Genomic DNA, 27208 nt, shown 5'->3' with positions numbered 1-27208 from the left:
GTTTTCCGTTGCCTGATATTTCCTTTTGTTTTTCTTTCTTTTGTGGTGGGTGAAAGTAATTATTTATTGTTTAATTTAAATGATAAAGGCAAAAATTTAAATCCAGTTAAAGCTATTGTATTGTTCACTCTGAATGTCCTTCCTGCTAACACCAACCACTTTGCAGTCATTAAAAACCACACCAAAACAGTTGGAGCCCGATGCAGTCCTCTGGTTTACCAGTTTCTGTGAAACCATTCAACCCATGCCAGCATAGAAAACAGACATTAATTAATGATGATGATGATTGTAAGTAATTATGACAAAGATTTTTTCCCCCCACCTTTCATCATGTTTTCACTGTAAAACATAGCAAAGGCTAGATTTGAACTTTCCTTCTGTGTTCTACTGTGTAAAGGTAAAAGTTATATTTTCTCCTATCCCATTTCAATTAATAAGGGAAAACTTTATCATCCTAAATAAGGAATAAAATGTATGTCTCAATGTGTCTAATTTTTAGGGTTCCCAGCTTCTATCATCAAGATGGGTAAATTGGAACAATTGGTTTTCAGCCTCCTTAATTTCATCTTTGTCTTCAGATGATCCATTTGACCAGATTCACTTTTGACCCTTAATATTTAGCCAAGAGAATATATTTAAAATTGTGGCACTTGACCATTGGGGAATTAACAGAATCAATATTGGTAAACTGAGTTAATCTTGAAACTCTTTAGAATGATAAATATGGGAATTTGCTTTATCAGGCACAGAGCAGCATTAAAATGTTAATAACTAACATTTCCTATTTTCTGGGAAGCTGCAGGATACATGTGCAAGTTTTATTATGATCCCTTTAGTGAGGCAAAGCCTCTCTCTATTTGCTAATATAGTGACAAAGGATTTGCTAAGTGAAAAAAAAAATATATACAACCTTTATTTTCACTGAAAATTAGATTTGTTTATAGATGTATAATTTTCAGTTTTGTCTTGCAAGTTAGTCGATGGGTCTGTTGGTGCTGGTGCCATGTGAAAAGCTCCCAGTCCACTCTGTAAAGTGGCTGGCATTAAGAAGGGCATCTAGCTATAGATACCATGTCAAACAGACACTGGAGCCACTGATGTGGCCCCCCTGGACTTACCAGCTCCTGTCAAACCATCCAACCCATGCCAGTGTAGAAGACAGATGTTAAATGATGACAATTGGTGATTCCTTCATCACTACTTCCCTGAAGACATCAGAAAAAAGACCAAAACATGACCAAATATCTATTGTATTTTCTCAGAAAATATGAAACTGTATAAAGCATTCAGTAAAAAGATATCCCCCCCACCACCACCTACTTCACCACTTATTTTTCTAATATCCTCTACAGCTTTTTAATACTAGCTCACCTTATTGTTTTTCATGGCAGATGGTGTCTCTGAATTATTAACTGCCTTTCAGATCCTCATAGAACCACATAGCTTAGTGGTTAGGGTGTTGGATTCATGGTCCATAAGATTGTGGTATCGCTTCTTGGGCCGGGTGATACATTGTGTTCTTGAACAAAACACTTCATTTCACATTGCTCCAGTCCACTGAGCTGGTAAAAGGTGAGTAATCTTGCAATGGAGCTAGCATCTCATCCCAGTGGGGAATATATCCACCACAGAAACCAGGAAACCAGCCCTTATAAATCTATATGAGATAATTTACAGCAATGATAGTTTCTGTTTAATGAAATGTATTAAATACAATAATTATCTAGATTCAGATAATTTATTGAAGAGTATGTCCCATTCCCAACAGAAGCACAATTTAGTCTTTGTTTGCATTTGATGAACTTTACTCTTGCTTCACATCATCAAAAAGTCTAATAGCAGAGATATCCTCTGGTTTATTTGAATACAAATGTGAATGAAACCTATATACAGTGATCCCTCACCATATCGCGGTTTAATATTTAAGCTTACGTCGATTCCTCCGTGGTGTTGTTTTGCATTTATAATATATATTCTTTTATTCATTTCAGTCATTTCACTGTGGCCATGCTGGAGCACTGCCTTTAGTCAAACAAATCGACCCCAAGACTTATTCTTTAAAAGCCTAGTGCTTATCTTATCAGTCTCTTTTGCTGAGCCTCTAAGTTACGGGGATGTAAACATACCAACATCAGTTGTCAAGCAATGGTGGGACTCACACACACACATATATATATAACGGGCTTCTTTCAGTTTCCGTCTACCAAATCCACTCAGAAGGCTTTAATTGGCCTGAGGCTATAGTAGAAGACACATGCCCGGTGCCATATGTGGTTAGTAAGCAAGCTACTTACCACACAGCCACTCCTGCACATATATATATATATATATGTATAGTATAAAATGTACAGTGCAGTATTGTTTTTACTTTGCAGATTTTCACCTGTCGTATGGGGATTTTGGAACGTAACACCTGCAATAGTCAAGGGATTAGTGTAGTATCTTTATAAACAGATTGAAAAATAAATGAACAATCTTAATTGATTTTTTTTTCGTTTTTGGACTCTGATTGGCTTCTCATCAGAGGTGCCTACATCAATTTCATCAATCCCAGAGAAATGAGCAACTAATTTGTTTACTTAACAATTACAGTAGCTTCAGATAATGAGCTACTAATTTGCATACCACAAGTGTTAACACACATCTATTCCCCCACCCCTGCAATTGTGGAGATTAGTGAAATAGTTATAAGTTTAAGCAAATAACCATAATCATTTGCAGGTCAAATTAAAACATTTCTTTTTTTTTGGCTGTAAATAAATAAAACCGTGTGTCATCAAATATATTTCACCATTAAGAAAATACTGACTTTAATTACAAATATATGTATAGCCTGGCAAGCAAACAAAGACTAATTGTGCTTCTGTTGGGAATGGAAAATACTCTTCACTAAATTATCCAAATCTAGATAATTATTGCATTTAATACATTTCACTAAACAGAAACTATCATTGCTGTAATTTATCGTATATGATTTCTTTCAATTAGCTCCAAGCCAAGTATTTAAACTAGTATAATTAAAATTTTTATTTATTTTAATCTTAGAAAAACTGGAAGACTGCTGCAATAAGTGTGTGAATCTGAGACGGAGGTATGTTGAATAAAATTACAATTAACTGATCCTCCTGTAATCAATTATAATTGATGAGGTGCATGCAAAAGTCTGAGAATCCAAATAATAATAATATTATCTACTTAGGCTCAATACGTTCTGGCAGATTTGAAAGTGAGTATGCTGATTGCTGTTGTCTCTCATCTCAGGGAAACACCTCACCTTTGCTAATGCGTGTTTATAACACACATGATTTATTGATGTTCTTGGGTTTTCTCAGTCAAAGCTTACCCCCAGACCAATGAATCTAACCAGGGTACTGGTTCTTGTTTATAGAAATCAAACAAATTAATTTGCTGCTACATGTTTAGTATCTGACAAACTGATAATTCATGAGATACACAGAGAACAGCAAGACTCCAAATAACATGTCAATTCATTTTGAATATGTTCTGGCAGCTTCGGAAGTAAATATACCGGTTGTTGTTTTTCTACAAATTATTAGAAAAAGAACATTCTAAAAATGTACACTGAAAGTTTGTAACTTCAGCAAAAACTGACCTTGAATACTGGCACATGTAAAGGATGCACAGCGAGACATTTTGTGAGCTAAAAACTTAGCTATCATCTAGATGTGTAACACCATTAGGCTTGTAATCTTAATTGGACACAAATGATATATTTTGGCCAGGATTAATAATGAAGAAGTTTGTAATTTTTCAATTTGTTTCATTGAAAGTTGACTAACAATTTTAAAACTGTTTTATTATAGTTATATATAGTGATTTTCCTTGGTATTTTAAGTTGGAGAAAAAAAAAAAAAATCAACCTGATTATATTAGACAGGCTTAATTGATATTTCTAATCTAAAAACCCAATTTCTATTGCATTTTGCTATTTGGAATTTCACTGATAAAGAAACAACTTTTATGTTGCATGTGAACAGACCAATGAGACAAATGACTTGTTTCAGAAAATCTCTTCAGTAAAATAGATATATACATATATATAATGTGCAGGAGTGGTTGTGTGGTAAGTAGCTTGCTTACCAACCACATATGGCTCCTGGAGCAATCAGGAGCCTAAGTAGATAACTGTGCAGCACAACAATAACTATAGACAGACCACAACAAACCCTATATTGACTTAAAAGGTAGTGCATATACAGACACACAATGTTTCTCACAATGCATCAAATTTTAGGGGATTAAAATTAACCTGCTGTAAAAGGATGAAAAATAAAATTGACCTCAACATAATCTGAACTAAGAACAGAAAGGGCAAAAACATTCTGCAAAGCATTTTGCTCGACACAAACAATTCCACCATGTATAACAATAACTTATATAGATTTGGTAATCTATGTAAGCACAGTACTGACTGTGAAAGAGGATGTGGGTCATTTGATGCAGGAGGGACAGATCATAATTCATACAAGTCTATTTTCACCTGTATCATCACTCTGGATTGGATTAAAAACTTACTGGCTGATAAGACTTACATAGTAAAACAATATTTTCAACAAGAACATTTCAAGATTTAATTATTCATTTAGGACTAAACAAAAAAAAAAAAGAGGGAAGGGAATTTGACATGATACAGTGATTGTTGTTATAAATTTCTGCTGGAATAAAGGAGCTGAAGTGAAAACAAATGTTTACAACTTCCAGATTAGAAATAAAATAACCAGAGAGAGATGATTAAAAGCTGATGAGAGAAAGAGAGGCACAATGGCTGAAGCAAACTCAAAATTAGGAGAGCAATGTTTTCCTTGATGGATTCAAACATTTTTTTTTATATATATTTTTTTTCCAATTTATTATCGAATCTTTCGTTAGGCAGATATGGAAAATAAATCCATGATTGCAAAGTTTTTGGTTTTTTTTTTTTTTCGCAATATTTCCCAAGTTTAAAAAAAAATTATAGAGGTATAAGATTGTATTTCATTAACGATTTAGGAAAAAAAAATTCCTACTTTAGACACTTAAAAACAAAATTGTAAAATGAAAAGTGTGTGAGTGTGTATATATATATATGTGTGTGTATGTATGTATACTGTTTTAAAATGGGAGTATGAACCAATAAAGAATATTTTTGTTTACATATGAAAATAAAAATAATGCCTAATCAGCAAATCTCGTTTCTAATTGATGATCTGAAGAACAGAGGAAGGATTAGAGGCAATGAAGTAAACATGACCACCTCATTGATATAGTGAAGAAATGTTTACTTTTTGTTTTTTTGGGGTTTTTTTTTTTTTTTACAGTTTCTCAGTTAACAACCATATGATTTGCATAGGATATGCTTGTCCTATGATGGAGATATATAATATATGCAATCTAATGCAAATAAACAAATGCACATGTGTGTGTGTGTGTTACTGCAGGGAAGTTGTAAAATTGTGACCATTAATGCACACCGATTTCACTCGCACTCATGTACATATGTACTCTTAAAACTTATAAACACGCATTTTATATTAAAAATATATGTCGGCAGAAAAGCAGATATTTGTGTGTGTGTATGTATGTGATTGCACACCCAGTTGAATGTCAATTGTAATCTCAATGAATCAAGAACATTATTATGTAAAAGTTTTTATCAATTGCCCTAAGATGGCTTATTTTTTTAAAAGTCAGAGTACATTTTGTTTTAAAAAAATTTTTTTTTTTTTATCTGGAGTATTTTTATGCAAAGAACTCATTTTCAGACAATATCAGAACGTCTGTTGAGCGTATGGTTTGACATTGCTTGTGAGAAGCGTTGATTTGTTCTGTTCATAGGCAGTGTGTCCGGCTGAAAAAGACAAAGTTAAAAATTTAATAATGAATGTAAGAAAAATATAATACAAAAAAAATCATCATCATCTTTTAATGTCCGCTTTCCATACTAGCATGGGTTGGACGATTTGACTGAGGTCTGGCGAACCAGACTCCAATCTGATCTGGCAGAGTTTCTACAGCTGGTTGCCCTTTCTAACGCCAACCACTCCAAGAGTGTAGTGGGTGCTTTTACGTGCCACCAGCACGAGGGCCAGTTTGGTGGTACTGGCAACGGCCACGCCCAAATGGTCCTTTTTACCTGCACAGGAGCCAATCCAGTGGCACTAGCGACGACCTCACTCAAATGTTTCATGTGCCACCAGCACAAGTGCGAGTAAGGCAATGCGGTAACGATCACACTCAAATGGTGCGCTTAAACATGACATCGGCACGAAGGCCAGCTTGTTGCTCTGGCACGATCTCACTCGTATGGTACTCTTAGCGCTCCACTAGCAACGGATGCCAGTCACCGAGTTTGATTTCGATTTAAAAAAAACAAAAAAAAAAAACATCGTTGTTATAAAGCGTAATGATACTAACCAATGGTTCAAAAACTGGTTTATCTTCAAGGAAAGCTGCAGGGAGGTCATCTTCTGGTTGTTCTTCGTCTTCCAAAAGATTAGTCATTGATGGAGCAATTTTTTCTCCAAGGCTAAATTGACATTAAGGAATATTTTGTTTGCACACAAACCCTAAGACCAAACCATTTTTGAATGTCATTTCAATTCACTTCACCTTTTCCTGACAATATTTCTAACGAGTAAACAAACTGCCACAGTGTTTTAATTATTAATTTTCAATATGATATCAATACTTTGTTTTTCTACTTAAATATTTAAGTAGAAAAACAGACAAACCACAGATCCTTCAGGTAGATGGCCCTGCTCAATATGCAGAAAAGGTGTTGGGAGAAACTCTGTAAAGTGTACCCAGTGCAAGCCATGGACACAAAAGAGGTGCAGTGGTATCACTGGAGGACTAACAAAGAAAGTAGTCTTTTACATAGTGGCGGATGTACAGGAACATCAAATACCAGGAATGTACAGAAAATAAACTCCCTCAAATGTCAGTGGGGGTCCTTAGAAGTAGTAGACAGTTTCCGTTACTTAACTGACCAAGTTAGTAACTGGGGAGGTTGTTCTGAAAGCATAGCTGCCAGAATAAGAATAGGCTGGGTAAAGTTCAGAGAGCTACTACCTCTGTTAGCTATGAAGGGCCTCTCCCTCAGAGTAAAAGGCAGATTGTATGATGTCTGCATGCAAACAGCTATGCTACATGGCAGTGAGACATGGGTTGTGACTACTGAGGATATGTGAAGGCTTGAAAGAAATGAAGCCAGCATGCGCCACTGGATGGGTAATGTCAATGTGCATATATGACAAAGTGTGATTTGAGTGAAAAATTGGGTGTGCGAGGCATCAGATGTAGATGTGCTGGTACAACCATGTAATGCATATAAATGAAGACAGCTGCACAAAGGGTTGCTGATCTCAAATTGTAGAGAGAACACATGAAAAAGGTAGACCCACAAGAAGACGTGGGATGAAGTGGTGAGAAAGGATCTACAGACATTGAGACTTACAGAGGGGATGACAGGGGTCTGAGACTTCTGGCAGTTTGCTGTGCTTGAAAAGACACATCAAGCTCAGTAAAAGCATGGCTGTCTTTGCATACAGACTGTCCCCCTGCATCCTTTTCCAGCTGAGCATTCCTAACCTTGCAGGTTCATGGGTGCTGGTGCCAGGTAAAAAGCACCCAGTCCACTCTGTAAAGTGGTTGGCATTAGGAAGGGCATCTAGCCATAGACACCATGCCAAAACAGATGCAGAGTCTGGGCAGCTCTTCACAAGACTTTGGTTGGCCCAGGAACTATATTAGAAGACACTTGCCCAAGGTTCCACACAGTGGGACCAAATCATCATCATTGTTTAACATCCGTTTTCCATGCTAGCATGGGTTAGACGGTTCGACCGGGGTCTGGGAAGCCAGGAGGCTGCACCAGGCTCCAGTCTGATCTGGCAGTGTTTCTACAGCTGGATGCCCTTCCTAACGCCAACCACTTCATGAGTGTAGTGGGTGCTTTTTACGTGCCACCGGCACAGGAGCCAGAGGAGGATGGCAAATGGCCACGATTGGTTGGTGCTTTTTATGTGTCGCCGACACGGACGCCAGTCAGGTGGCACTGGCATCAGCCACATTCGGACAGTGCTTTTTACGTGTCACCGGCATGGGTGTCTCAACTACAATTTCCAATGGAAAACTTCAAGAATGCTGTGATACATTTGTCGAATCTGATGATGTTAGCATTGAAAAATGGACATAAAAAAAAAACAGAAAAAAATAATTCTATTCCCTATAAATGCACAGAAGTTCACACAAAATAACATCAAAGGATACATGTCCCGAGAAGATTTCTTTTTCCGTCTTGAGAAGAATTTCCTTGCTAGAGTTACAAACTGTTTTCTGGAAGCTAGAATAAAACAAAAAAAAACAAGGAGAGAAGTGAGAGAGATTTTAACGTAAGATAGACTGACAAAGTAACAAAGGTTTATATTAAAAGAATCTTGAAAGTGGGAAAAGGTACTTACCACGTCCCATGTGCTTTAATTGGCTTCGCAGTTCTGCATCCTCATCAACAGAGGAGGAGGGGAGTGGTTGACTAAATGGGAAAGCTTCCAAGGTCTCTTGATTATCATGACCATAGCCCTCAATATCTGTCAACAACAACAACAACAAAACATCAATGGAAATTGGAAGGTACAACTATTTACGTTGTAACAAGAATTAATATGACCAAATTATGAATATTCCAGTCGACTATTTTGAAGTTTAACATCCAAAACTGCTAAAAGTAATACTAGGAGTTCAATACCTTGCACAGTGGTTCATATAATGAAATGAAAACAAACCACTTCATATTTGTGCTTTCCAATCACAATGGTACCTTGGGCAAGTGTCTTCTATCAAGTGCTCAACCAAAGTCTTGTGAGAGGATTTGGTAGACAAAAACTAAAAGAAGCTTGTCGTGTGTGTCTTTTCTTTGAAGTCACATGATAACTGCACACAAGTGTCACCATCATACAAGTGATGTTCATTTTCAATCTTCTGTGTTTGGACATGGGGAAATATTACTTTGCTTAGAAACTGAGTGGAGTGGTAGCAAGAAATACATCTGGCTGTAGAAAATCTGCCTCAACAAATTCTGTCTGACCCATTCAAGCATGGAAAAGTGAACATTAAAACAATGATAATACTTTTAACACTTTCTGTAAAGGCATGTAAGCCTAGTGGTTAGGATGTTAGGCTCAAGACCAAGGTCAGAAGTTCAATTCCTGAACCAGGCATCACACTGTGTCTCTGATCAAAGTCGCTCACTTCACTCATGCTGGCAACCATGTAAAATGTCCCCATTACACACTGTAAAGTGGCTGCCATTAAGAAGGACACCCAGCCATAGTGAGCATAGAGCAGAGCTCAAGGCAGTCCTCAGCCCTGTTGGACCCCACCATATTGGTTGTGGAGAATCAACAAAGCATTCAGGTTTATACAACTTTCAAAAACCTCCAAGACAATCAACCATGTTCCCTGCTCCACAATGTGTGTTCTTTAAAAACATTACACTTTATGTCACATCTCACCTCATTTCAGAATGGAATTCCTAACAAAAACAAAAGAACAAATATCCAACACCATAAACATTCTTTAATTTACAAACAAATATTCTGGTTAAAGATTGTTTGCCAGCATAACATGACAGTCCTGGTTTAGGATGGATGTAGCTGTAATTTAGCCCCAGGAAACATCATCTCCAGCTGGCTATACAACACGATCTGTATCCTTATATTTTCAAACAAGGGAATCTAGCACCCCCACTCAGCTCAAAACAATATCTGTGTATTGCGATTTCTGGGTTATTTCCCTTCATCAGCACAGAATAATTGTTCGGCTAGAGGTAGCGCTGCCAAATTCCCTTGTTCGAAAATGTAAGGACACAGATAGTGTCGTATAGCCAGCTGGAGATGATGTCTCCTGGGGCCAAATTACAACAACATTCATCCTAAACCAGAAGTGCCATGTTATGTTGGCAAATAATCTTTACTCCAAAGTACTGTTGCTGAATATCTCTCCTTGTGAGAGTTACAAATAGTAATTTTTTTAAATATTATTATATTTCAGGACGGTTCTTTTTCCACTTTTTTGTCAAATAAACACATGCACTATATATTTGTTCTGCACTTGTTTATTATTGTTCTTCTTTTATCTCCTGTCCATTGTCCAGAAATCTTTGTCACACACCTGTGACCTCCTCAGCAACTCATCTATCCCATGTGTCCCCTCCTGTTCTGTTCAGCCTATTCTGTGGTGCGTATCCTTATCCTGTGCCTCATAAGGATACACACCACAGAAAGACAGAATGGACTAAACAGAACCAGAGGGGACACATGGGATGGAAGAGTCATTGAAGAGGTCACAGGTGTGTGACAAAAGATTTCCAAACAATCGACATAAGATAAAATAAGAACATATAGAGTATTTATTTGGCAGGAAGAAGGAAAAAAAATGACCATCCTGAAATAGAACAATATCTTTAACACAGGAATTTAATAAAATAAATTCATAAAATATTCCAATATCACAACTTTTTTAATCCCATGTTTGATAATTATTACAAGTTAATGAGATAACGAAAAGGCATTTCTGAGACCATGTCAAACTGAAAGATGTACAAAGATTACAGAATAAACGAGGTCTTTCTTCAGTCATGTAAAGCTATCTACAATACGTCAGACTTCAATATACAGACACATCATCATCATCATTTAAACGATGATGATGATGATGATATAAATCGGAGTAAATGCGCTAAGCAGTGTTTGGTTATGAGCACAATCTAGGTTAGTTGAAATGTTTGTCACATATTTCAACTGCTAAGGGCAAATACACTGCAGTTACCGTGGATCTACTAGTGATCTACTAGCACAATTCAGTCAATGTGTTGGCTGAATTATATATAAAGCTATAAGCTTTGTCAATTCGTTCAGAGTTGTCCCTCTCAGGTACATCTGATCGTCAAGAGTCAACAAACTCGAAACATCGACGTCTCAGATTCCTGATAGATGAACAAACGGGGTGTTTTCACACTTTTTTACCATAAGAGAAATTTTTTCTCCACAATAACTGCAGTGCATTTGCCTTTAGCAGTTGAAATATGTGACAAACATATTTCAACTAACCTAAATTGTGAATATACTCTTTTACTTGTTTCAGTCATTTGACTGTGGCCATGCTGGAGCACTGCCTTTAGTCGAGCAAATCGACCCCAGGACTTATTCTTTGTAAGCCTAGTAAACACACCAGCATCAGTTGTCAAGTAATGTTGGGGGGATAAACACAGACACACAAACATATACACACATACATATATACGACAGGCTTCTTTCAGTTTCCGTCTACCAAATCCACTCACAAGGCTTTGGTTGGCTCGAGGTTATAGTAGAGAGACACTTGCCCAAGGTGCCACACAGTGGGACTGAACCCAGAACCATGTGGTTCGTAAGCAAGCTACTTACCACACAGCCACTCCTACACCATATATATATATATATATATAATCATTTTAACATCCATTTTCCATGCTTTCCTGAGTTAGATGGAATTTGTTGAGGCAGCTTTTCCACAGCCAGATACTCTTCCTGCTACTGACCGTTATAATACCCCCCCCCCCGGCTGGTGATGTTCATTTACAACTGTCATGTGATGTCAAGGCAAAGATACACACAAACACACACGACAAACTTCTTCTGGTTTCCATCTACCAAATCCATTCAGAAACCTGCAGTTGGCTTTAAGTCTGTGAGAAGAGACACTTGCCCAAGGTACCACACTATGGCACTGAATCCAAAACCACATGGTTGGCAAGCAAGTTTCTCAAATGCACAACAATGCCTGCACTAAATGTGTGTGTGTGCATATCTGTTTTAATGAATTCCATTTGATTCATGCAAAAACAGAAAAGTTGGTGATGATGATAATCTATAAAGATGGAGAAACAAAACATTTGCAAAGGAAAAGAAACAAATATAAATTTCTCTTTTTTTTTTTGCTTCTCTCTCATATCATTCATTAACCCTTTTGTAACCATAATTAATTTCAAAAATAATGAATAATTTAATAAAATAACTCATTATTAAACATGAAATTTCGATGGCAGGTTTTTAACCTCAAAATGTGAAGTGTTTGTATCACAAAATCAAAGGTAGTCTCAGGTGGAATCATATCAAAAGGGTTAATAATTCTAACAGCAGCTATTGTTGTTGTTGTTAAATCAGGTCAGCCCTGATCCAAGAAATGAGTAAACAAAGATATTCTAGTCATGACCATCCCACCTTTTAAAGACAGAGCATAATTTGGAAAAGACTCAGCTGTTATTTCTAACACGAAGAACACCAGCAGAAATTGGCTCAATAAATGGTTTATATCATAAAGAAGTCTGGAGGTCATGTTTCACTGCTACAACAAAGAGAGAAGAGCAGAGACTGGTAATGGCTCAAAGGACCATGGAAAGGTCAATGCTTGGAATCTCGTTGAGAGCATAGCAGCAGTGAGGTCATCAGAGAGAAGTCCGGTGTGAGGGATGTCATCGCAGAGTATACACGCAGCAAGTTTAGATGGGCTGGACACATCGCTCGGATCACCGATAATCGGTGGACCATGCAGTTGTCAAGTGGTACCTGCACGAGCGGAAATGACCACTTGGAAGGCCTACACGACAGTGGAATTACAATTTCAGGAGGACGATTGGGATCACGTGGATGAGAAAGGCGCGATCCAGAGAGGAGTGGACAGCATGCTGTGACCAGTGGTGTCAAATGGACGCCTGACAGACTGGTTGGTCAAGGTGATTATAAAGAAGTCTGGAGGTCGTTATTTTAATGCCACACACTATGTAGATAGAGAGAACTCACCACTTTCTTTTGGTCCAGTCGGTGACGGCTGAGATAGAGCAGATGGTTCAAAAGCCGCTGCATTCATTCGATCTATAATCAAAGTGGACACATCACAGATCATTTGCTTTGCAAAGGGATAAAAAAAAATATTGATTTCAAATTTTGGCACAAGGCCAGAAGGGGATAAAAAATATTGATACAAACTGGTTACTAGTTTAAATATGCTTGAGGTATATTTGAATGTATAAGATAGCCATTCACTGCATTTTGTCATGGAGAAAACTTCTCGCTGTTGACAAATAGGTGTAAACAAACCAAGTCTCTCTCAGCGCCCATTGACCAGACTGTTGAATGCATGCATTTCGGAGAGGTTATCTCCTCTTCAGCCACTAAGGGACCAGAAAGGTAGTCACTGCAAACTGACATGAGTGCAAGCTCCCTCTTATCCTGTCATCGTCCAGTGACTAAAAATTCTTCAAGGCCGTGCCCCAGCATGGTCACAGTCTAATGACTGAGGCAAGTAAAAGATAATCATACAATTATTTGTACAATATCCAACTAAATCTAACCAAGTTGATACTTTTTTTAGCAGGAACCTCATCTCTAAACTCACAAAGATCATTTTGTGCAAAATTCAAAGAAAATTAAAATCATTTCCATTCAAGAAAGAATGCTACAACAACAAGCCGTCCCCTTCAGTGGAGATCTTACGTTTATCTTCAACCCCTGACAGGCAGCCCTCCTCTGAAGGCTTCGTTCCAGTCTAATACACATCTTAGATATTCTACAAATACTTTTGCTCTGCCTGAACCTCAGACATGAGACATGTGACAGAAGAGCGCAATGAAGGCGGTGAGCTGGCAGAAACATTAGCACACCGGGCGAAATGCTTAGCGGTATTTTGTCTGCCATTACGTTCTGTGTTCAAATTCCACCAAGGTCAACTTTGCCTTTCATCCTTTTGGGGTCAATTAAATAAGTACCAGTTACATACTGGGGTCGATGTAATCGACTTAATCCGTTTGTCCCTGCTGTGTTTAGCCCCTTGTGGATAGTAAAGAAATAAGAAGAGCGCAATGAATAGAGGGGCAAGTTCTGGAGTGTAATGGAAGAAATGACATCAGTGCCACTGGCCTTCTTGGTTTGAAGCAACTAAATAAACAATACTGTCCTACCAACAGCCATCCCCCCAGTATACCTTCAGGAAGAATTAAATAATGGTACATCTTTATCAAAATAGTAGCAAATCAGCCATGATGTTTCTCTTTGGATGTTGTATTTAAACTTGATGATCCAAAGTAAAAAATAGAATCCAGTGGAATGTCAGAAACATTAGAGCAAACGTGGTACCTGGCAGTGACCATTCCAGCCTTTGTCTTTCAAAAGCAACACCTGTGATATCACTGGTACCAAGCCGTAATGGTGCTGAAACAGCAACCTTTCTTTTGGACAATGCTAGTGGTGTGAAGAGGGGAGACTTACACGTATGGGGAACAGCCAATCTTCAACAACCTCAGCCAAGGCTTGCGTATACAGACACAGGGTTAACCCTGATCAACCGAGGTTCCTAGAACTTCTGGCAATTGTCTCGCTAAGGCAGCAGCACCAGTGGTACTCAATACTACATCAGGTGTGTCTTGGATGTTGGTGACAAAGAAGAACATAACAAAAATAAAGAGAAATTCTTACACTAGTGCACACTACCAGAAATGGTATCTTAACTTTTACTTGTTCTATGGCCTTGCTGGGGCATGCTTTGAAGGGTTAGTTGAACAAATCAACCTCACTACCTATTTTTTGTAAAGTTTTACACTTATTCTATCTATCTCTTTTGCCAAACTGCTAAGTTATGAGGGACATAAACAAACCAACAATGGTTGCCAAGTAGTGGGGGAACACACACACACACAATGGGCTTTGACACAGTTTCTGTCTCTCAAAATCCCTTTGAAGGCATCAGTCAGCCCAGGGCTATAGTAGAACACACTTGCCAGAGGTGCTACTCAATGGGATTGAACGGGAAACTATGTGGTTGGACCTGCTTTCAAACTTCTAACACCAAGTTACTCCTGCAACTTACAACCTCCTTCTTGTGCAAACTTCATGTGTCTCAAGACAAGAACTCGAAGGAGTCGCAAATATTTAGCAATTTTTGACAATACCTTTCTCAAGAGTTTTCATAAAATCTTCATTTCCTCGCAACTCTTGAAGAAATTCACTGTTCTGTATCACAATAGCTAAGTGTTCATCGGCCAAGTACTGAGTAAGCTCGGGGTCAATATCCTGACTAGTTGAACGCCGTCTCCGTTCATTTTCCTTCAGTTTCTGCTCCAACATACTTTTGCTAAATTCATGAGTTGAAATAATCTAAAAGTTAAGAAAGAAAGAAAAATGTAAACAGAAAGTAGAAATTTTTGTTGTTTTATCACCATCAATAATTACATAAATATGTGGAGGCACATGGCCTAGTGATTAAGGGTGTTGTACTCAAAATCACTAGATTGTGGTTTTGATTCCTGGACCGAGCGGTATGTTGTGTTCTCGAGCAAAACACTTCATTTCACTTTGCTCCACTCCATTCATCTGTAAATGTCTCACCCTGTGTCAGATCAGTCTTCCAATTAGGAGGAATGTGGGATGGCTCACCTAACCAGCAGACTGGCATCATTCAAAAGCTAAAGCAATGCAAAGCGCATTGTGACCAGTGATATGTGACAACATCTGAGAGTCTGGTACATGTTGCTGTAAAGGTGGCAAGCTGGCAGAAACAGCACACCGGGCAAAATGCTAAGCGTTTTTTTGTCTGTCTTTACATTCTGAGTTCAAATTCTGCCGAGGTCGACTTTGCCTTTCATCCTTTCAGGCTTGATAAATTAAGTATCAGTTGCGTACTGGGGTCAATCTAATCGACTGGCCCCTTCCCCGAAAATTTCAGGCCTTGTGCCTCGAGTAGAAAAGAATATATGTTGCTGTGTCTTGGAAGATCCATTATGCCAAGAATAAAAAGTTCTGTTTCACTCTATTGCAGGTCTGTTTGAAGCAAACACAGCATTGATGTAAGTGTGAATGACAATGAAGGGACATTGATAAGCTTAACTAATTAACTCTCATTATCATTTAGCATCTTCCTTCTATGCTGACATGGTTTGACCAAAGCTGGCAAGCCAGAAGATTGTGCCAAGGTCTGTTGTCTGCTTTGGCATGCTTTCTACAACTGGACACCTACCCTAATGCCAACCGCCTTACAGAAAGTACTGGGTGCTTTTTACAAGGCACCAACACCAGTGCCTCTTACATGGCATCAGTACTTTTTATGTGGCACACTAAATATTCATGAGATATTTACTTATCAAAAAAAAATTCTTATGTCAAGTAAAGTGGTGTCATGGACTGGGAAGCAGAGTTACGAGCAATTATTTTTAGTATTTAATATGATATAGGTTTTGTTTGCTAACTTTGGCAGACCTGTATAAAATGTTGGTACTTTTTATGTAGAACCTGCATTGACAGAATCATCAAGTGTTTTGTAAGACAAATCCCCTCAACTGTTAGAGGAGAAGTAGTATTGAGGGGGTGTAAACAATCAATTTGTTAATTGGTTAAGTAATTAACCCATTGACAAATATAAGTTAAAGAAGTGAAACAGAACCTGTGCAGGTGTTTGTTATTGGCACAATGACCACCCAAGATACAATAAAATCCATTTCAACACACAAGTTCAATAATCAATAATCTTGCAAACCAAATACAAAAACAAAATATATAAATTCTAGAATTGTTATCGCCTGGAAAAATATTTGGTCTAAGCTTGTGGGCTGAAACCAACATCCACTATAAACATCCAGTGGTGACATCTACTGTTAACATCTAATCTTAAATCCAGTATTAACACTCATATCTTAATTAGTTTCCAAATATGTTACAAAAGAACCAATCCACTTACCATTGTCTTTGATGGTCGGTAACTTTTTCTTTGTGGAGTTGAATTCAAATTAGCATCAAGACTTCTTGTAGGAGATGAATGTTTGTGTGAAAGTGGTGGTGGAGGGGGTGGAGGTGTGCTGTTTCTTTGGAGTCTAATCGGTAAGTTCAAGCGGAGAAAGTCATCTGGTAAAGTCCCTAGCATAGGTGGGTTCCAATTGCGATAGACTCTTCCAGAAGGAGTCGAAATAGGTTTATTAGGATGTCCATAAAATGTTTTAGGAATTGTATTGGACGACGGCAATGAGAGATTTGGGCTAAGAGAGAGATTGGGTAGATCTATATCAAGTAAATTGCCACAGGCTGATAAACTACGTTTATGAGGGCCCCTTGGTGGGGTAGGAGGCAGCTGCTGGAGTGAAGAGTGACGCCACGTCATTGGTAACGTTGCTCCATGGGAACCAGCTAATGGTGAAGAATGTTGCAGCCGCATGGCTTCTGAATATGAAGGAGGTGAATCTTGGATTTTTGTGCTGTTTGGTGAAATACCAGAGATTGTGTGACGCTGTTTGAAATGAGAGAGAAAAAACAACAAATGTAAAAGAAAGGTCAAAATGAGAAACCGACATGAACCCTTTCAACTCAACCTACCTGGGTCCACCTCTAGTTCTACTGATCTCCTATTTTAAAGTAATCCAAATTAAAAACCTTCATCAAAATTTCATGTTAATTTGTGTCCCAAACAACAGCTTAATAAATAAGTTAATTTATTATAGTCTTTATGATGAAATTAATTGAAACAAATTGGGTGTGCTTCAACAGAAATATGGAAAAGGGTTAAATATAGTTTAATAAATAGAAAATCATAGTGAAGAACATAATTTTTCAATCAAGTGTTGACTTAATTACTGACTGTCGTTTAGTTTCAAGGCAGCCCTAATTAAAAAGGCATATAATGAAATATATTTTTCAACTGTGGCCACCCCATCATTTATTTATCTTCATTATTCAATATTTTCTGAGGGGGGAGGGGGGGGGTTAAGACAGCAGTGTGTGATTTTAACCCTTCAGCACTCAGATTATTCTGTCAAATGTAATGCTTTTTTTTATTCACATTGTTTTCAACAAATAATGCATTATCTCATAGCATCAAGATTTTGATGATGCGAGTGTTTATTTTTACACTAACATAGGGTACGTATGTGAAGCCAGATCAGGCCAGTTTGAAGATAAACAGGTAGGATATTTGGGCTGGATACAGCCAGTTTAAATGCCAAAGGGTTAAAGTAGAGTTGTCTGCAATTATACAGAAGCTTATTATCTTAGAATTTCTTCGAGTGAGTAACAAAGATCTTGAAGATTATAGACATAAATCTTCTCAGTCATATCTGAGACAACCGCAGGGAGAACCCCAAGTTATTCTTATATTGGGTTGTCTGGAAAGTTTGTGCCAATTTATAGTAGCTTAACTTTCGTCTTATTTTAGAACATGGTTGAGTCCATAAAATAGGGTTTGACTACACCTCCATTTGGAGCACAGTTTAAGCTATCTTTTCATGGAAGAAGGTTTATGTTCCTATAACCTGTGTTAATTCTGTAACCCTTTAAAATGGAAGATAAGAAAGTTCATTTTCAGCACGTGATGCTTTAGGAACCAGACAAAAATTGCTGCAGCTTGGCTGGGATGCGTTACCTCACCCTCCATATTCACCAGATATTGCTCCTTCGGATTTCCACTTATTCAGGTCTCTGCAGAATAGTCTTAATGGTAAAAGTTTCAATTCCTTGGATGACATAAAAAGAGACCTTGATGAATTCTTTGCCATGAAACCACCTCAATTCTGGGAAGAGGGTATTTTCAAGTTAAAGGAATGATGAAGACGCATTGTGCAACAAAATAGTTCATATTTGGTTGATTAAGAATGTACTGGCAAGTATTTGACCATTTTCTTTCCTTTAAAAATCAGCATGAGTTTTCCAGACAACCCAATAATTTTGAACTGTTTAGTCATCAATTGCCAACATGGAGTATCTGTAGTTTCCTCAGATCATCGTCATTTAACGTCCATTTAGTATGGGTTGGGACAGTTTGACAAGGACTGACAACTGCACTGAGCTCCAATTGTCAGTTTTGGCATGGTTTCTAAAGCTGGATGCCCTAGGACCCCTAGGAGTGGGTCAGGGATATTTGTAGCTTAGTCAAAGAAGGGACAGCATCATCCATTGCCCATATTTAGGGGCCTCTGAATTCTTGTAAAACAGAATATTCCATGGTTGGGAATTAAAATCATCTCTCTCTATATAAACGGCAGTTTGTCTGTGTGTGTTTCTGTGTGTCTGTTAGGTTGTACTCTCACCCTGACCACGGCTTTCAACCGATTCTGATGAAACTTGACACACACATAGCCCAATGTCATAATTCAAAACTAACGCAGCGAAAATTTTGAAAAGTTCCCCCAGTTCTGAAAAAAAATCGATAAATTCGACATGGGGTCGAGAATCAGAAATCCAAACCACAGACCGTCTAGGGGACGCAACTCCACCTTTTTTAACTCTCAAAAAAAATTTACCATCATTTTTTTTCTATTTTTTGGCTATAACTCTCTAAAAATGCTTTATAGTTATTTCCCTTACAAACCTGAGCAACGCCGGGCGATACTGCTAGTAGAATATAATTTGGAAGAGATGGAGTTTTGAAGAAGTTCAAATGCTTTGGTTTTGTGTGAAACATATTTTCAGATTTCTTGATAATGTCAACAAAGCCGAGAATAAAAAAATTTTCAGACTGTTTATTCCTGAATTTCTTTTTATCTCTCATCATCATTAATTAAACTATTCCCTAGGGGGCCCATAATTGGCAATTGGTTAGAGACACTGAAATATATACACACATGTAATTTGCTTGTATATATGTATGTATATATACATACATATATACATCCATACATATACATACATACATATATATATATACATGCATACATACATATATATATACATACATATATGTACATACATACATACATATATATATATACATACATGTACATACATATATATATATACATACATGTACATACATATATAAATATACATATATACATACATATATACATATACATACATATATATATAGATATACATATACATATATAGATATACATATATACATACATATATATACATATATATATATATATACACACACATATATACACACATATATACATGCATATATATATATATATATATACATACATATACATACACACACATATATACACACACACATACATACATATATATACACATACATATATAAAGTTAGGGCTTGTTTCTATGTTCAGTATTAATAAAAACAATTTCACATTAACCCGATGGGTTACTCTCTGCTTTTGTAGAACACACATTTATTATTTTTTTTAACAAGGTTAGTATTGACAGTGACTTCGAAGTTTTGGCCAGACTGTGATGCATTACCTGGCCAAAACTTCAAAGTCACAGTCAAAAACATTGTTTAAGAATAATATACACATATCTTTATAATGAGATGTGTATAACATGCACACACACACAACAACAACAAAATGAGTTAAAATTGTAATTCTAACATTTAAAACATTTTTAGAACAAAACAAAACATTAAATAACCAACAACAAAACAATAACATCGTTACTAACATAATTGTATTAAGTCAGTCACATAAGCAATTATAATATAATTATCAAAATAATTACATTAATTAAGTTAGATAACCAATTAACAAACTATAACATAATTACAAAACTTATCTCGACATGCAGATAGGGACATTGTTTTTTTGTTTGTTGGGTCATTTTGATTTAGTTATTTATTTATTTTTTTGTTTTTACGTTTCATCATTTCACTGTATTTAACTTCAACTAGTTTTCTAGGAGGTACAGTGTGTGTGTGTGTGTGTGCACTGTGTAGATGCACACATAGGATTGGATGTGTGTAGATACATGGTTCTGTATGCATTTAGGTGTATGCACATGTATAGGACATGCATATGTGTATGCATGCATGTGTGTGTGTTTGTATGTAAATGTGTTACATGAGTGCATTATGGAAAAATCTAAAATGCACACACGCACACATACACACACGCATGTATACATTGATGTGTGTTTTATCTATTCACTCCTGCCCTCACTCATCAACTCAGTATCTCCTCCTACCCTCTCTCTCTCTGGGATGGTTACAAATACCTATAAAACAGGTCATAAGCATTCTAAAGTTGTCACTTGATAAAGCTACAGGACTGTTTAATTATAATACAATCAAAGGGGCCCAGAGATAAAAACCCCTTATGAAGGCACATTGAGAAAGAGAAGGGACTCAGACAGTCCCAGATAACCAAACAGAGGAGGAACACACACACAGACTGTCTCAGACTACCAAACAGAGGGGACAGACAGACTATCCCAGATTACTAAATAGAGGGGACAGACAGACAAACTGTCCTAGATTACCAAATAGAGAGGACAGACTGTCCCAGATTACAAAACAGAGAGGACAGACTGTCCCAGATTACCAAACCCCTTGTTCTTGGGATACAGCTGTAGTATTGTCATTGGTGATGCTACTTGGAGAATTTGAGAAGCAAAGGAAGAGTTCTGGGCTAGAAAGTGGAAGAATGACCCCTTCACCCCTCTATGCCATATCTTCACACACTTATGGTACCATGTTAAGAAATGGGGCCATTGTGAACCAGTTTTGGTTTTTTTCATTAGTTAATACAACCAGCCTCCACCAGTGGGGAAAAACAGTTCATTATTATTATTTTTATAAAATGAAGATATGTAATAATGTAGAAGAAGAGTGAGCTGCCAGTGAGGAGAAGGGCAACAGAATAGAAGCAAAATCAAGTGAACAAGGGCTGTTTCTTAGTTTGTATTTTGATTGTCCAACCCATGCCAGCATGGAAAGTAGACATTAAACGACAATGATGATTTTTACCTTCTGGACGCACACACACACACACACACAATGCTTAAAAGCATTTCCATGAAAATCTTACTTGGCTGTGTGGTAAAAAGCTTGCTTCTCAACTACAGGGTTCTGGGTGCCTCTGCGTCACAGGCAAGTGTCATCTACTATAACCCTGGGCTGACTAAGTGGATTTGATAGGCATAAACTGAAGGAAGCTTCTCATGTGTGAATGTGTGTGTGTGTGTGTGTATGTGTGTTTATCCTCAGTACCATTGCTTGCCAACAGGTGTTGGTGTGTTTATATCTCTGTGACTTAACAGTTCAGCAAAAGAAACTGGCAGAATAAGTGCTAGGCTTAAAAAAATAAGCGCTAGACTTGATTCATTCAACTAAAAATTTCAAGGCAGTGCTCCAGCTTGGCTGCAGTCTAATGACTAAGACAGGTAAAAGACAAATGATAAACTGTCACGAGATGAGATTATTTCATACATCATCACCATCGTTTGATGTCCACTTTCCATGCTGGCATGGGTTGGATGGTTTGACTGAGGACTGGCAAGCCAGGAGGCTGCACCAGGCTCCAATCTGATCTGACAAGGTTTCTACAGCTGGATGCTCTTCCTAACACCAACCACTCCTATATGTCATCATCATCATTATTATTTTAGATCAGTGTTTCCCTGCTGACATGGGTTTGACATTCACCATCGCCTTCATCATCTGCTGCAAACAGCACAGACTGGATGTTTCATATGAGGCCACCAGCACCAGAGGGTTTTCCTGTGGCAAGATCAAAGTCCTCTGCTCTCAGTTCTTCTTGGGAGTTACTATCCTCACAGACAAGTAATCTGCAAGTAATCTTGAGAAACCCAAGGCTTTTGTAACTGGAAGCCCTTCCTACCACGAATCACTTTACAGCATGTGGAGGCACATGGCCTAGTGGTTAGAGCAGCGGAATTGCGGTCGAGGGATCACAGGTTCGAATCTCAGACCAGGCGATGTGTGTGTTTATGAGTGAAATATCTAAGCTCCATGCGGCTCCAGCAGAAGGTAATGGCAAACTTTTGCTGACTCTTTTGCCACAACTTTCTCTCACTGTTTTCTCCTGCATCTTGCAGCTCAACTGCGATGGACTGGCGTCCCATCCAGGTGGGGAACCTATACGCCAAGGAAACCGGGAAACCAGCCCTAATGAGCCAGGCATGGCTCGAGAAGGAACAAACAACAACTTTACAGCAAGAACAAGCAGGGTGTATTTTATCAAGGTACCCATCTTTTGGCACCTTGTGGAGTTCTTAGCACCTTTCTACACTCCAGTTCTGGCAAGATTTCTGCTTTCAGTGTGGGTTACCTTCACTGAGGCTGCCACAGTTTACCAGGCAGAAGGGTCTAGCACAATCTCAAGCAGATGGACATAATGTTACCTCCGACAGAGTGGGGGACGTGGGGAATTCACTGGAAATCTGAGGTAAATGGATGTTAATGTACCTGTCTCTCAGGTAAAGAGAGCATTACCTTGGGAAATGAAGTTGTTGCCTTTATAGCCCATGGTGGAGGCAGGTATTTGTTTACAGCTCAACAATCTGACGGTAGCTTGGAATATTTGTTAATATTGGAGTGGGGGAGAAGGGAGTACACATATACATTATTTAGACATATCTGCCACCTGCTTTGGTGGGAAAAAAAGTAGGTTAACCCTTTCATTACTGGGTTTATTTTGAGATGCTCTGGGTTTCTTTCAATTACTTTAAATATAACAAAGAATTTAGTAAAACAACTTAGTTATCATTAAGCTAGTGTTTGGAACAGAAATTGTGACAAAGGTTTGGTGGAAGATTTTAATTCAGAACTTTTGAAAACAAGACATTTGTACTACAGAGCCAGAGGTGGTTTCAGCCGGATTGGTAACGAAAAGGTTAAGAATTGTTTCTCTATTATATATTCTAAACCTTTTGTTACTATATTTCTGTTGAGATGCTCTGTGTTACTTTCAATTAATTTTGAATATAACAAAGAATTTAGTAAAATAACTTAGTTATCATTAAGCTAGTGTTAGGAACATAAATTGCGACTACGGTTTGGGGGAAGATTTTAATTCAAAACTTATGAAAACAAGATATTTGTACTACAGAGCTGGTTTCAACCAGGTTGGTAATGAAAGGGTTAAAGGCAAAATATTTTAGTCATATGAAAATAACATCACTAAAATTTTCAGAGAAACCAAAACTGGAAATTGAAGTACTCAAGCAAGGAAAACACTCCACAGGACAAAGAAAAACAATGGCATTTAATTTTTTGTTGGTTGAATATATTTGCTTGAATGGAATAATTGCAGAGGTATGGAATGATAGAATGGAATGATGGTTGGGGTGAGGAATGGAACAATGGAATGAAGGTTGAAGTGTGGAGTGATACAATGGAATAATGACTGAGATGTGGAATTGCAGAATGGAATGATGGTTGAGGTGAGGAATGGAACAGTGGAATGAAGGTTGAGGTGTGGAGTGATACAATGGAATAATGATTGATGTGCGGATTGGAATGCTTTTGGGAGTGTGGAGTGGTGCAATGGAATGATGGTGGAGAGGTGGAACAGTTGAAGGCATTCAAGACCACGTGACATGCACATGCAGAATATCAAAACAATACAACACGCGAGAGAGCAGCAAACATGCAGTAAGAAGCGAGAAATATTTTTGACACTGATTTCACAAATGAAACTTTGTTACAATTTAGGACATCGCCTGCAGTTAAAACAGCATCAATAAACAAGAAAGAGTTGAATGACTAAATTTAGTAGCAGTTTTTCTTTAACATCTCAAGAGTTTAGAAAATACAGGGTTAGCAGCAATACCACAATAATTGTCTGCAGTGATAGATGTCCATCAATAAAATAAAGAGGAGGGATGGGGGTGGGAAGAAGGAAGAAAAGAAAGAAAAAAGCCAACAACAACAACAGAAAGAAAGAAAGAAAGATAATATATTGATTATAGTCTATTGATTAAAGGTAGTATATTGATTAGTTGTTATTGTTTCAAACAGAAAATAGTTTGAAAAGAGACAAAGAATATTAACATCCCAAATTCAGAAAAAGAAACTGAAAAACAACAACAAAAAAAAAAAACCTACTTTCACTTTCTGTCTGTCTTTTTTTCCTGTTCTTCTGACCAGAGAGTTTTCTGGCTTTAGACTGGCAGCAGGCACCTGCAGACAATATATCTGGCACTTCAAATGGAAGTTCCCAACACACCCACACACAAATGCACATATACACAGACACAGTATATATATATATATATACACACACACACACACACACACACACACACACACACACACACACACACACACACATATACGCACAATTTTATATATATATATATATATAGGATATATAAATATATAGATGTATAATAGATAGATATACAGTGGAGTGAGGAGGTGGGTAATAGTGGAGGAAGGTGAAAAGCTGCTGAGCAACTAACTACATTAAGATGCATGTAATCATGAAATAATGATAACTTTACAACAGACAGCAAGTGATTGACAGACAGACCTTTCATAACGGCTTATATTGGAAGTGAGGTTAATGTCCTGACTAAATCATAGACAGACACCCAGTCAGTCAGACAGATGTGCACAGAATGACAACAGACAGACACATACGGAAACACACATCTGTCTTGGCATGCACCGATGCACATGTAGATGCACATGCACCCATACATGCACATACAGATGTGCACTCACACATACACAGGCATGCACGTGCACACACACACAAAGATAGACATACAGTAGTCCCTCACCATATCACGTTTCACCTATCACGGTTCACCTATTGCATTTCACCCATCCCGGTTTATTATTTAAGCTTATGTTGATTCCTCTGTTGTGTTGTTTCGCATATATAATAAAAATATACACAAATTATAAAAATAATAAAAGAAAATTATACAGTACAGTACTGTTTCTGCTTCACAGATTTTCACCTATTGCGGAGGGGTTTTGGAATGTGACACCCGTGATAGTCGAGGGATCACTGTACACACAAACATATCACAGGGATTCTTTTAATCCATAATACTAATCTGACTCATTCCAGCATTTCTAAAACCGAAACAAAATATAAATAAACAAATGGTCACAGCTCTGAGCTGAAACTACAAAAAAAAAAAAAAAAACCCAAACCTAAAGAAAATGGTTTCCCCTCCCCCACTGCCCAAAGTTGAAAGAAAGGGTTCACCCTTTAGCATTCAGATTACTTTTATCCAATATAATTTTCATTTATTCCAGTTATTTTGAATTAATGATGCATTATCACAGAGCTTTGAGATTCCGATGGTGTGATTGTTTATTTTTAGAATAATATAAGGTGGCGAGCTGGCAGAAACATTAGCACGCCGGGCAAAATACGTAGCCGTATTTCATCTGCCGTTATGTTCTGAGTTCAAATTCCGCCAAGGTCGACTTTGCCTTTCATCCTTTTGGGGTTGACAAATTAAGTACCAGTTATGCACTGAGGTCGATGTAATCAACTTAATCCATTTGTCTGTCCTTGTTTGTCCCCTCTGTGTTTAGCCCCTTGTGAGGAGTAAAGAAATAGTGATTATTTTTAGAATGATATTGTAAGGTAGGTGTGAAAGGCCAGATCTGACTGGCTTTGACCAGAATACAGGTAGGATATTTCGGGCAGGTGTGACCGGTTTAAATGCTCAATAGTCGAAGTAGAGTATTACAAGAAAAAAAAAGATTCGCTGGTGGATTGTATGAGGTGGCGGTGGAGAGGAGGTTTGTAACTGTTGGAACAAGTTGTTGCAGGAAGAATGCATCCCAAGAGCTTGTTTGTAGGTTTAACCTCCATTTGAAAGTAAATCAATTTTTAGAGATCTTTGTGTTTGAGAAGAGCAATCAAAAATTGAATGAAAGGCAGCACGATGGGAATGTTGCCTTGAATTAGTTGCCTGAATACAGCTAATTAGATACAATTTGGCTCGTTAAAGAATTTACATTCTGAAAATATTGATTAACATCCGGCAGAACTGAGTTGCTTTATCTTATTTCAATGACATCAGATGCTTCTTATAAAAATCTCAATTATATGTAATGAAAACATTCGGGGGGGGGGGGGGTCAGAGAGAGAGAGAAGAGGGAGAACTACCAACTCATTGTCATACATACACACACATACACAAGTGTGTGTGTGTGTGTTTGTACACAATATAAAGAAATGAAAAAAAAAATTACTCAAACAGAAAATAATGTTCATTTAGAATTGAACTAAATGCATTGTAATAAGCAACATGTGTGTGTGTGAGAGAGAGAGACAGAGAGAGAGAAAGAGAGTGTGTATGAGAGTCTATGCACAGGCATACTGCATGTTCTTTCTCCCTTTCTTGTTAGCCAGTTCCCACATTTCCAGGTATTTCAAAAGCCTACTTCCTGCTGAATACCTTATATATTTATTTCTTTATTGCCCTCAGGGGGTGGGGCTAAACACAGAGGGGACAAA

At 37.6% G+C, this 27208-nt stretch overlaps 1 protein-coding gene across 6 annotated transcripts in view; it reads right to left on the bottom strand.

The window, feature by feature from the left end:
• Nucleotides 1–4863: 4863 nt before the first annotated feature.
• LOC115213379 (CUE domain-containing protein 1) overlaps nucleotides 4864–27208 on the bottom strand; it is a 211946-nt gene continuing 189601 nt past the window's right edge. For 2 of the 6 annotated variants that reach the window (XM_036504019.1, XM_029782326.2), the window contains 8 exons: nucleotides 24826–24900; nucleotides 16765–17307; nucleotides 14984–15188; nucleotides 12840–12911; nucleotides 8463–8588; nucleotides 8272–8344; nucleotides 6415–6526; nucleotides 4948–5848 (listed from right to left, as the gene is read on the bottom strand). In XM_036504019.1, coding sequence (XP_036359912.1) covers nucleotides 5759–5848; nucleotides 6415–6526; nucleotides 8272–8344; nucleotides 8463–8588; nucleotides 12840–12911; nucleotides 14984–15188; nucleotides 16765–17307; nucleotides 24826–24900 — 1296 coding nt within the window. In that variant the 3' untranslated portion in view covers nucleotides 4948–5758. Of the gene's footprint in view, nucleotides 5849–6414; nucleotides 6527–8271; nucleotides 8345–8462; nucleotides 8589–12839; nucleotides 12912–14983; nucleotides 15189–16764; nucleotides 17308–24825; nucleotides 24901–27208 lie in introns of all 6 variants that reach the window. The other 4 variants (XM_036504029.1, XM_036504032.1, XM_029782334.2 and 1 more) reach the window with 4 other exon arrangements.

This window comes from Octopus sinensis, linkage group LG1, assembly GCF_006345805.1.
Source record: "Octopus sinensis linkage group LG1, ASM634580v1, whole genome shotgun sequence".
In the NCBI taxonomy this organism is placed as follows: Eukaryota; Metazoa; Mollusca; class Cephalopoda; order Octopoda; family Octopodidae; genus Octopus; species Octopus sinensis.
Note: the sequence above shows the minus strand (reverse complement) of the source record. Positions and strands in the feature narration are given on the sequence as shown.